General features: G+C 44.9%; 1 protein-coding gene across 1 annotated transcript in view; it reads left to right on the top strand.

Annotated features, from left to right (window-relative positions):
- adgra1b (adhesion G protein-coupled receptor A1b) overlaps positions 1-12511 on the top strand; it is a 148565-nt gene extending 136054 nt beyond the window's left edge. The window contains exons 18-19 of the mRNA XM_031877970.1: positions 6867-6962; positions 7077-12511. Of these exons, the coding sequence (XP_031733830.1) occupies positions 6867-6962; positions 7077-8505 (1525 nt within the window). The 3' untranslated portion in view covers positions 8506-12511. The remainder of the gene's footprint in view (positions 1-6866; positions 6963-7076) is intronic.
- The last annotated feature ends 20 nt before the right edge of the window (positions 12512-12531 follow it).

Raw genomic sequence — 12531 nt, 5'->3', positions numbered from 1 at the left:
TACAGTAATAGATAAACACTGTTAGCTAAAAGTAATAGATAAACACTATTAGCTAAAAGCAAGGGATAAACACTGTTAGCTGTAATGGATGGATGGGTGAAACAAACACATGACTTTCACCCAGCAGACCAGTATTCCTTTCCCGCGTGAAACCAAAAGTCAGCCGTTGACTTATTTACGTTGACTATTTAACTTATGTACAACTTCACGTAACAAACATGTTTCAATCCAAACCAACCCATGATCTGTTACTAAGCCTAACTAGGAAGTTTTGTTGCCTAAACATAGCCAAGTAATTGTTGTTATTAATTTACAATGTTAAAGACGTGTTTAAAACTGCTACCACATGTCCGTATGTGACAAGTTGGGAATGAGAAGGGGTTCGTTAATGACATGTGGAAAGCTTACAAAGCAATGAGAACGGGGCGTTAAATGACACGCAAAAAGCTTAAAATGTATGACATGGCATGTGAAATGTCCTTTAAAAAGGCTTGCTATTAATATGCCTTACCATGAGATCATATTGGGAGTAGTAAGCATGCAAAACTGACCACCTAAACATTCATAATTCACTTGCATGGAAAAAAAATGATTGATCTCCAATTCTTCATCTACTATGAAATCAATTGAAAAGACCAGCTTTGGAACATGACAGGCGTCATCTGACAAGGATATGGGGGTAATGTTACATCAAGACAAAAAATGTTAGGAACCACTGCTCTAGCCTGACAATGATGTGTTTTTTTTTGTAGTACTAAAACATTTTGAAGCCTCAGATTCTGCAGTTTTCCCATAGGTATAGATACAAATTCTGGCAGGCATTTGTTAGAGGAAAATGTCTGGAATAGCTGAACTGGGTGTTCAGTAAATGTTTTGGCTCAGTTATTCTGTTTGAGGCTTCCTACTACCCTGTAAGGCAAAAAGAATGGAGGGCAGATGAATGTCAGGAGGAGGAGGAGGAAGGACGAAGAAGTGAACGACTTAAAACAAGCTGTTACTACGGCATCACCCCCGTGCTATAACTAATTACCTCAATCACCCAGGAGGCTGCTGAGCCAGGAGTGTTATCACAAATCTAAATGCATTTAGCCCTTTGACCCATTAAATTCCTATTCCCTTAGAGACACACATAAGATTGAATTTCTACTTTTAATGATTATGATTTTACTTTTTTTCACTCATTCTCCACTTCATTCCTTTTCTGCTTACTCGCGACGTTTTGCCGTGTTTAAGAGGATCAGCTTGTGGACACATGCGGCTCTCTTCCTCCGCGGTGAGAAGGTGCTGCGTGAGCTCTTCTGCACATTGCAGCTGGAGCTGAACTCCAAGACGCTTCGACGAGAAATCCTTTTAAGGGAAGGTTTCGAGAGCGCAGATATGGAGGCAAACAGAGGCCGTAACAAATGCCTGTTTGTCATCTAATCATATTCGTTTTTTTTACAGAATCGTTTCCTTAAAGCCGTTGGAAAATATCAAGTGCCGTTTCAGTCGCTTGAATTTCCATGAATTTTGCGAAATATTTTCCAGCGAATGACCCCCACACAAGAAAATGATTTATACATGTGGAGCTGCACTGGATGTGAACCCTAGTGGAATAACTTACTGTTTGCTTTCTATGGGGTGTTTTAGAGGTTTTTTGGGACACACGTAGCACTCACATGGACCTTTATCACCCATACACCTGGAACTAATATCTATAAAAACATCTATAAATGAGCAGCATCTTATGTCTGACATTATTAAAAACTGATATCTGCTCAATAATGTATTCTTGAAGACTCGCTGAAAGTCACTTAGGATAAGGACCCCACCAGATAAGGATCCCCCTCAATGCCACCGGCAGCACTTTGCTCGCAAAGCAGATCCTCAGACACCTGCGTGATCAGGGGTTTTAGTGTGGAACGTTCTTGAGGCTCTCCCATCATGCACCGCTTGTGAATGAGATAATTTGTCTGGGGCCAGGCGGCCGGGGGGGGCAGGTCGTGTGGCGCGGCAGTCGAGTTGACTGTAATGCTCCCCGTCAGACAGGCTCAGGCAATGAGACTTAGCAGCTGGAGACAAATCAATTTCTCCTCCTCCCTCCCCCTCGCAGCAACTGGCCTCTTCATCCTCACCTACCTCTCGCTGTCCCTCCGCTCCTGACAGCGTCTGACGGCGTATCCAGCACACCGTCGCATGCTGACCTTTGTCAGAAAGCCTGCTGCACCGCGTTGGACCACACACACATTAAACGTCCCTGCTCATGCTGTTAACTGATAGTCATCTGGCGTGATGGGCGCAGATCATTCTTCTAAAGCAAGACTTGCCTCCTAGTATAGAATCTCGAACATCTGTTCAATGTCACCAGCAGCATTTTCTGGCTGGTATCAGTGAGTGGTGATGCATTATGAGATATGTGTATTAAAAAATGAAATGGTCTAGTGAGGTAGAGTATCGCTCTAAAATCACAAAGTGACTTAACATCAATGGAAAGAAGAATATGAAATGAATATACTGGACGGTTGCACAATGCTGTTTTAAAGCAATAGTTCTGCATTTTCAGAAACAGGCTTAATCATTATCTGTCCGAGTCAGATGAGAAGACTCTGGAGACACCACTCTCATATCTGTCCCTTAAAGGGGAACTGCGCCCATTTTCAAAATTCATACATGTTATTCCTATGGTCTAAGACAGTCCAGAAATGTTAGTCAAAATGAACAACTCTCCCCCAAATCCAAAAACTAGATTGCTCTAACTCAAATCTGTGGTGTCATCAAGTATAAAGTGTGGAAATGCTCCATAGATAATGAATGGGGTGAGATGTTATAGATCAGTGTTTCTGGGGATCCACTTTTGTAAAACCATTGCGAACCAATTCACAACAGAGTTTATCTCTAAATTATTACAGCACATTGAATTTGTGCGTAAATGAAAGTTCCTGACCATTTTTACTGCCATTTCCACATCACCTTATCTTACCTTTAATAGGTAATTTAGCCATTTTGAAGAGATATACATTTGATAAAGCACAACTTTGTTTAATACATTTGTTATTGCAAACATTTACACACGTTAAATACGTTATAAATGGGACCAAATAAACGCTTTAAGTCGGAGTTAACGTAGAGAATGTACGCTAGCCTTTCATATAAGATTCAATGTTATTAGTAGGCTACTATTATCAGAACAATGCAAACATCCAGGCACCCCCATGTGGCTCAAAGGTGTTCTGCAGATATAAAAGACCATGGAAGACATTCAGTGGAATTCTGCAAAATGATTTAATGACCCTGATAAAATCTTCAGCGACCTAGTCTTTGGGAATGACTGAGTATAGATGACGCTGGGAGCATCCGGGGGAATGTTCCGAGTATCCGGGTACATTTTCAGTTTCATAACTGAGAGCGCCACAATAGAATAAAGCTCATTCGGGTGTAAAAAAAGAAAACAAGCATCGATTCTCCCATTCATTTCTTATACACCCGATGACATCACACAAGTTTGAGACTTACTTCTGAGTAGCTCATGTTCACAGATATTGATTGATCTTTCCTCGGCCATGGAAATAACTTATTGGAATTATTCATATACTTGGTGCTCCTCTTTAAATAAAAGGCTACAGCTAGCAGCCAGTTAGCTTAGCTTAGCTCAGTTACTGGAAACAAAGGGGGGAAAGCTGGCTCGGCTCTGTCAACGGGTTAACAATATCTGCCTGACCAAAAAATACTGTGGCACACAACTTCTCATTAAACCACAATTTGAAATGTTGACAGTTTTTGTACGCATTAAATGCATTATAATGCGTTAATTAGTGAGCTTTAGAAGTGCTGTTACCTTTGGACAGAGCCCAGCTAGCTGTTTCCCCTGTTTCCAGTCTTTATGCTAAGCTAAGCTAACCCCAGCTGTGCTATGCGGATCCTGGACCGGGTCCAGAGAGAAGGACAGCTCGCAGTCACAAGACAGAGGACGGTGCGTGAGCAGAGGAGCGAGGATGGCTGTGGAGTCACTGTGTAGCTGCCGGCTAAAAGGCACTTCAGGGTCTATTTATATCAAATGATTGCTGTTCCTAAACTCACTCAGAAGCACAACTCTGCATTCACAGCCTTTTCTTTTTAATAGAATGGCCAACAAAAATGCATCCGTCAAAGTGTTTGTGCATTGGAAAGAATGTCAACGTGAAGGAGCACCTTTTTTGCATAAAAGCAGAGCAGCATTTAGACAGTAATTGGATCACACATGTAGGTATGTGTTTTTTGCATGTATGCTCCATGTAACACAAGCAGGCTTTCCTAGAGGGGATAAAGGGGAATGAGGCTTATACAACACAGGGCGCTTTAACATCCTAGTTCTTCTCATTTATGCTTTTCTGGCTGACGGCTGTGTAAATGGCTTTCTGTTGGAGAGGAGAGTCCCCGGGGGAGCCGTTCCACTGACAGGCCGGTAATGCCCCCCCCCCCCCCCCCCTTCTTCATCCATCCACCGAAACACCCCTCGCCAAACCAGCCCAGACAAACATCTTGATTGTAATTGAATTTTTTTGGGGGACGGGTGCTCTGTGATGGAGGACAGATTGGGAGAGAGAGACTGAGGGAGAGAAGGGACGGAAACCGAGGAACGAAGATGGAGGAAGACGGAGTGGTGGAAAGGTTAGAGCGGTGACATAGGTTGAGATTGAATTGGAAGGAAGAGGAAATAGCATAGTGTTGTATAGGAAAGTGGATGACAGAGAGAGAGAGGGGGGGGGGGGGACGAGGACAGTGCAGAGAAAATGGGCTGCTGGGGATCAGCTTTGTTCCTGCCCGGGATTCTTAAAGCTCATGACAATATACGATATTGTGACGCAAGTGCATTGTTGAGAGTATCGCCCGTGTACCTGAAGAATGAGGAAAGTGTATTCACTGGGAGGCAGATGAAGGCCTGATCATACCAAGCTGATGAGAAGACCTTCTGATTTTGCACTACGTAGGTAGAACTCATCATGGCGATACTCGAGGCGGTTACAGTACAATAGAGGCAATTTTAAGAGCATCGCAGAAAAATAGCAAACATGTACATTTTCTTTCTTCTTTCTATTGTTATTTCCTCATTTGTTCACAGTCTGCTGCTGACGTTACTTCACATTCGGATGCGCTGCCTTTGCTCTTAATGTGTTTAATTGCATCTCGCAGTCGAGCATTGTTGTCTGAAAAGGCTCAAAACCAACGTATAGTGTGCCGAGTAGGGTTGCAGAGGTATGAACTGGTTTCACGGTCTACTATGGTATAATTGACGGTTATCATGCCATGCACCTTTGGGTATCTACGGGAAGGGTGTCCCCTTCTAAGAATTTACATAGTCGAGTCTGATTGCATATCATCAACTGATTGTTGAATCATGTTTTTTTCAGTGCTCATTGATCTCCCTGCGTTTATTCTTTATGTACCTGTAGAAAAACAATAAAACTATTGGCATGGATACATGTGACTATGGCTTAGTTGTTCAGAATAATGGGCAATGCTTTGTTCAACCAAAGAAAAACATTGTTTCATTCCTTTAAGGGTTAATGTACCTAATAATGATAACAATAATGATGATTGTGTAATACCGTATGCCGTGATGATTATTCTACCATACAAACCCCTAATGCTGAGCAGCAATGATCCAAATGTGTAGTTAAAAGCGTGTAAAGGCAATCCTCTGCGTTTCTTGAAGCACTTTAGTTGTCGGCCACTTGCTCGCTCTGCAGAACAGATAAGCTTCCAATTTATCAAATGTAACAATCCACACTGAATCCCAGACATGTCCAGCCTGGTGGAGGGCAGACGCTCAGTGCAGCTGTTTTTATCTTGTAAAAACTCAGAAGCTTTTCTTTTTTTCCCGTCTTCAGCCAATAAAGGCCTTTGGATGTATTACTACACAGCTAACATAAAACTAAATGGGACCATAATTTACTAAATGAACATCATGCTGTATTGAAGAAGACTAGCGATTGAGATCATAAACTCATGTTTACAATGTTTACTGAGGTAATAAATCAAGTGAGAGTCATTTTCTCATAGACTTCTATACAAGCTGACTTCCTATTGTAACCAGAGCAGTCGCCCCCTGATGGCCAGTAGAAAGAATGCAAGTTTAAGGCCCTTCAGCGTTGGCTTCACCTTTCAGAACCAGAGGTTGCCGCCTGGTGTCATGTGAAGTCACATTTGTTCACAACAGGCACTATTGCAACAGTTTATGAAGTCCTTAGTGTGGTTTGTATGTGAAGAGGAGAACGTTGCGATTGAAACTACACCTACTCGCTTGAAAATGTTTGTCACTCAAGAGAGTTGCAAAAATATTCCAAACTAACTTGAAGGTTCATCCTTTAAAATGAAAGTTTCCACCAGCGTAGGTTAACCGCACCGACTTCTGGTGCTTTGCAGGCAAAACTGAATTAAAATTCCGTGTCTCCTTCTGCTCGTATCCAGGTTTCTCTTCACGTCTGCTGAGCTGTTACAAACAGCAGATGCCATAAATTGCGGCTTGACAAGTCAATCATGCCCACGTCGATAGGAAACAGATTTGTTTCACACTTTGGTTTGCAGCAAAGAAAACAAACAGTAGGTGTGATCACAAACACACTGACAATCTCAAAAGTCTCATTTGAGGAAAGTGGGGGAAGGACAGCTGGCAAAGACATTCTCGTGCCTTCTCCTCAGCGTCACTGCTTGTTTGTTGTGAGCTCCACTCGCTGCACCAGTCTAACATCTTATTTGTCTGTTTGGATCTTTCTTTTATTATCTTTCTCTTGTGCCTAAAACAATTTCCCAGTCACATTTTCACAGTGTGCTGTTGTAATCCATGTGATACAGGATTCTTAAACTTTCTTCTTGTCTCTGCCTCTGCTTGTCCCTCTATCACCTCACAGATTTTATTTAGTCAGTGGTGGAGTGCCCCTCATCATCTGCGGGGTCACGGCAGCCGTCAATATAGACAACTATGGCAGCGGGGAGCAAGCGCCGTAGTAAGTCCTTCATTTGTTTTGTGCTCTCAAGGTTAAATTGCACACTCTGCTGCATGCAGTCTACAGTCTGTTATTCATACATCTAAGTAATAACTTTGTGTGTGTGTGTTGCAGCTGCTGGATGGCGTGGGAGCCCAGCCTGGGAGCCTTCTTTGGCCCCGTGGCCTTCATCATCCTGGTGACATGCATCTACTTCATCTGCACCTTCATCCAGCTGCGGCGACACCCCGAAAAGAAGTACGAGCTCAAGCAGCTGACGGAGGAGCACCAGAGGCTGGCCGCCGTCGACGTGCCGACGCACTGCCACCAGAGAGCTGAGCCTGGAGCCTTGGCAGCCCCGTTGGGTGGGGGCCACTGCCCCGCTGGCTGCCCGGGCGTCCCCATCAACCCCGCGCTGCTAGCCAATGAGCACTCCTTCAAGGCTCAGCTCCGGACGGCGGCCTTCACCCTCTTCCTGTTCCTGGCCACCTGGACCTTCGGGGCGCTGGCCGTGTCACAGGGCCACTTCCTGGACATGATCTTCAGCTGCCTTTACGGTGCCTTCTCCGTCACCCTCGGCCTCTTCATCCTCATCCACCACTGCGCCAAGCGCGACGATGTCTGGCACTGCTGGTGCTCCTGTTGCCCCGGGCGACGCGCCGACGCCTGCTCCGGCGCCCACGGGCCCGCCCAAGCGCGGCCCAAGGTCAACGTGAATGGAGACACCACCGGGCACGGCCACGGCCACAGCCACTGCCACCACGACTCACCATGTCAGGGCAAAGCACTGACGAGCTGCAGCCATTGCAGCTTAAGTCACTGCAAGCACGCTGCCCTTCCGTCCTCGCAGAATCACGTGGCGTGTCTGGCACCGGTGACGCCGTGCTGCGCCGCCCTGCATAGCCAGCAGCTGATGGAAGAGGAGCCGTCGGCCACGCACGTGCTGCTACATGCAGACCCGGAGGGTTACCGGCCGGGGATCCAGTTGCACCCCTGCCTAAAGAGCAGCACCAGGACTAAAGGCCGTCACTTCAGCCGGCGGGCCGGGGCCGGTGCTTGCGGGGCTGGGAGCGAGAGGGAGTACGCCTATCACATCCCCTCCAGCGTGGATGGAGGCAGCGTGCACAGCTCACACACTGACAGCCCCCACAGCACGCACGAGCGCCACGCCCACATCTGTCCACATCTGGCCCACGAAGGCCACCATGATGGGCATCACACTTGCCACGCCGCTGCAGCCACCACGCACGACGCCCTGGCGTGCCATAACCCCTGCCACAGGCACATCTGCTGCACCAAGGCAGACCTTTTCCCTTCCCTGTGCCCGGCAGAGGCCGGCGACACAGGCGTCTTCCTGTGTGGCTGCGGCAAAGTGGCCGAGCAGGACCCGCTGGCGACACATCACCACCTGGAGATGCACGCCCCGCGCAGACAATCCTACCCCCAGAACCCGCCCAATCAGAATGGGATTCTTAAGGGGGGCCTGCACGAAGGACTACTGTACACTTCGGACAGCACGGGGAATATACGCACTGGACCCTGGAAGAATGAAACTACTGTGTAGTGTGGGAAACAGGGGAGATGGGCAGCACCCCTGTTCATCATCCCGCCAAAAAAAATGAAACCCTTGCCTCCCTTTCTAGAAAAAAATGAATTGAACAACATTTGAAACATCATAATCAGCGTGGGATGTTTTTATTTTCATGTCCTCATGTTTTTATGTGTGCTGTTTTACTGTACAGAAATCCGATCTCACGTAAATGCTCCCTGCGGAGCGTCCATACACAGAACAGAATCTCCTCCACAAGAAGAATTTATGAAACATATGTCACACCAAACCATCAGCTGTAATTGAAGGTATTTCCACTGTTCCATATTACTACAGATGTCTCTCTCTCTCTCTCTCTCTCTCTCTCTATATATATATATATATACAAGAACATGAATGGTTGTATGTATGTGTGTTAGTGCTCAAAGGCAACACGCTGCAAGATTTTTTTACTTGAATCTGAACCCATCAATTAGCCCATGATGACCCAGTGAACCTCCAGAACTCTTGACATCCATGTTTTAGACGACTAAACCAGCAATTTTAGACTTCATAGGTATTTTTGCCATCCAGTCAAGCAACTGTGAACATCTATTGGAGATTTTCTAACCAATATATACAAAGATACTGTCGCTTTCCAGTGTGGATGCCAGTTAAGTTGTGAAAATCAAACGCAACAGAAAAAGAGAAGTGAAATGAAGCATCCTCTTCCAGGTTGGTATTGATCGTGCTGTCTGTATGATGTCTTCACTGTTGTGTTTCTTTTTTTCTGGAGAGAAGTAAATAACGGCAGCTTCAACAGCAACAGCTTTGGCCATTGTGAATAGAGAGTTGGTGTCATTGAGTCATTGGATCCAATGCGGCCACATAGAGCCCGGCCCCCACAGCCAGTTCACTGCTAGTGTGCAGGTTTTTTAATTCCTTTCAGCTCAGCTCGCACACAGTATCAGGCAGCAGTGTATGGTTCTTTGTAAAATCAACACTCAAAACATTTTCAGAAAAAAGAGTGAATGTGATTATAGACGAAACAACAAGCTGCTCTGGGAAACCTGCCTGTGACCAACATAGGGCTGGGTATCGGTACTCAAAATAACCCAGTAACCGGTAGTATTGAAACTTCTCCAGTCAAACACGACCTGCATTTGATCTTTTTTGCGCCCAGATCAGGAAAAAGAAAAATTGTATAGTTTGCTCACAGCCAATCCATTTCCTACCTGCACAAGGGAGGCGACAGTTAGCAGCTAGTTAGCGGTGCCAACGGCGCGTACACCGCTAACAGCAGCAAGAGTGCTGACAGAGCTAAGTGTTAACCTTGGGGCTGGGGGGGCGGAGGGTTTCCATTCACATGATGGGTATCAAATTAAGTACCTGATTGCCATCGCTATCACTTTAAGGGTACTGGTATTAGTATCGTTATAGGTCAATTTTAAACGATACCCAGCCCTAGTCATATTATTTTCCCTCAAAAACGAATTAAACATGTAGGCCAACCTCACCCACTATTAGCTAAAGCCACAAAATGCAGATGCAGTCCCTTTAAGTTTTTTCTTTTTTTCTTTCTTTTGTCTTACTACAGCCCCGAAGCATGCCTTGTTGTATGTAGCGATGTTTTTTTGAAAGTGTAAATGAATGCCCATCCATGAACATATTATTTGCCTCGAGTGCTGCAGCTTGCCGTATATAGTTTTCTGTCACACTCTTGGGTTAAGCCTAGTATTGTATTGTTTCCCACTAGAGATCTCCATTTAACACGAGCGAGGGCGGGTTCATACCTTAAGGTCCAGTGCCTGAATCAAACCAATGCCAGAATGATACATTGTTTCAATTTTTCAACTGGTCCGGTTTGCATTCGCCAACGCAAAACTCAAACGTTCTAGAAATTGTAAACAAAAGTCCTGTGGCGGTGATAGCGTTTGTTCCTCGGCACTTCTAATCTGCTTTCCTACGCTGTGACAAGAATGTGGGGATGAAACAAAGTTGTTAAATGTTATTCTGGATGGCTAGTTAGTTAGCTTGCTAATTCTGCCATGCTTTCATGCAGCACTCTTTACAGAAAACGTGTCAAACAGCAGGTGTCTATCACTCCTCGCTGCTCGGAGACCATGGAGCTAGCGAACCCTCCCCCAACTGCAAACTAGTCTCCTAACGATAAACTAGTCTCCTAACGGTAGGGGAGGGCATGGAGGCAAAAGCGCTAGCTAGCTAATTATCTCATTTGAGTTGTGATAAACACTGAATTCCTAAAATTCACTAGTAGCAAATAGGCAACTAGGTCAACAAGCAAACGGTTTTTTAAACCAATGAAACAACAACAACGTGAACATAAATGGTACGCTTCCTGTGAACCGCTCCAGAGTTCACTTGACAGTTCACTCCGGGTCTACACCGCTAATGCTGCCAGGCTAAACAAGACCGGTGCGAACTCGCCCTTTTATCCTAGAACCCAGTCCAGAACATCACAATGCTCTTGGTTCTGCTTTGGTAGACTTGTGTCAGGAGAGGCCAAGGTTGAAGTATAGATCGTTTTATTTATTTTATTTGTTACCATGAAGGCCACATTCTCTTTGAAGAATTGCCACTCCAAAGAGAAGGCAAAAGAGGCTTTGTATTGATTTAGAAGCACTTGTTTGTTTTATGAATGATGATATTGAGTATGATACTCCAGACAAAACCACTCACACATCTTGTCAGAAAAGCTAAGCTTTAAAAAAAACAAAAAAAAAAACAAGCAGCGCATATAGTCTCACAGCAAACCCTGCTCTCACGAAACCACTTCGGCATGCACACCATCTCTTTATCCATCTTGTGCACTCTTGTCTGTGTATATAGAATCAGTTTCTGATGAATTATTTTATATGAGATTTAAGATATTTAAGAATAAAATAAGTCTATATGTAAAGAAAGTTGTATGGGGAAAAAAAAATGGACCTCTCAATGTTAATACTCAGTATCTGAGTTTAGAAATGTCCTTTATTTTGTTGTTTTCTAATGCCTTTTTTTTCTGTTGCAATTTTAGTTGACTTCATAAAGTATGCAGACTCGCCATGTGTTGTGAGTTTATCCTGTCATATCAGAAATAGAAAATGCACTACCCATGACAACGCTTGGCCTGCCAGGATAGAATCTGTCACTTAGAGTATGTTTATTATGGAAACGTCAAAAAAAGTGACAGGAGAAAAGAGAAATATTAATGTGATACTCCCTTTATTTGGATGGCAGGCTTTGAATAGTGAAAGAGACCCCACATCAGAGATGATGCATGAACATCATAGCTTTGCACAGTTATCTCCAGGGTCCGGGACAAAATTGGATATTGCGGAGGGCCAACTTGTGAGCTATTAAACAGCGGCCCGCACTTGATCACAGGATACGGCCTCCTTTGAGCCGCCGTAGATGCAGGCAGTCAGTGGCCCCGGCTTTGTAGTCGCTGGAAAGGGATTTGTAACAGTATCACAACAAAGCATTTTGAAATCAGCCTCCCCCGCTAAACCCACATTAGACTGAGAGAACAGTGGGCTAGGTTAATCGCTGTACAACGTGCTGGTGGTGGTGTCTCAGTAGCAGCCTGAGACCATGTGTTTGGTGTCATGAGGCCACCGTACGCCGACTCCTGTGTTGTCATCAGTCTCAGATGTACTGCCCTAAAACGAGCTTGCTGACTCACCAGACGGCTGCTGGAATATTCACCTGTGGTACTGTGACAGAAACCGAAAGCCAGTTTTCACTTTTTTCTACATTGACACAGATTCCAATAAATGTATTTTTTCACCATGCAACGGATGAGAGCATCTTTGGCCTTGTGTTTGTGTGCTTGAGCGGAGAGAGTGCATTTAACGTACACGACGATGAATGCGAGGTTGTTTTATTTATTTTTGTCTCAATTCTCGCCGTAACGTGTTTATTTCTTCTGACAGTGTGATGGAGATTGAGATGCCTGACGGAGCCACCATAGGGGAGGAATTCAAATGATAGCAGGCTTGACTGCCGCTCTCTGTGTGTGTGTGTGTGTGTGTGTGTGTGTGTGTGTGTGTGTGTGTGTGT

Source organism: Anarrhichthys ocellatus, unplaced genomic scaffold, assembly GCF_004355925.1.
Source record: "Anarrhichthys ocellatus isolate YVR2014 unplaced genomic scaffold, GSC_Weel_1.0 scaffold3, whole genome shotgun sequence".
Taxonomy (NCBI): Eukaryota; Metazoa; Chordata; class Actinopteri; order Perciformes; family Anarhichadidae; genus Anarrhichthys; species Anarrhichthys ocellatus.
Note: the sequence above shows the minus strand (reverse complement) of the source record. Positions and strands in the feature narration are given on the sequence as shown.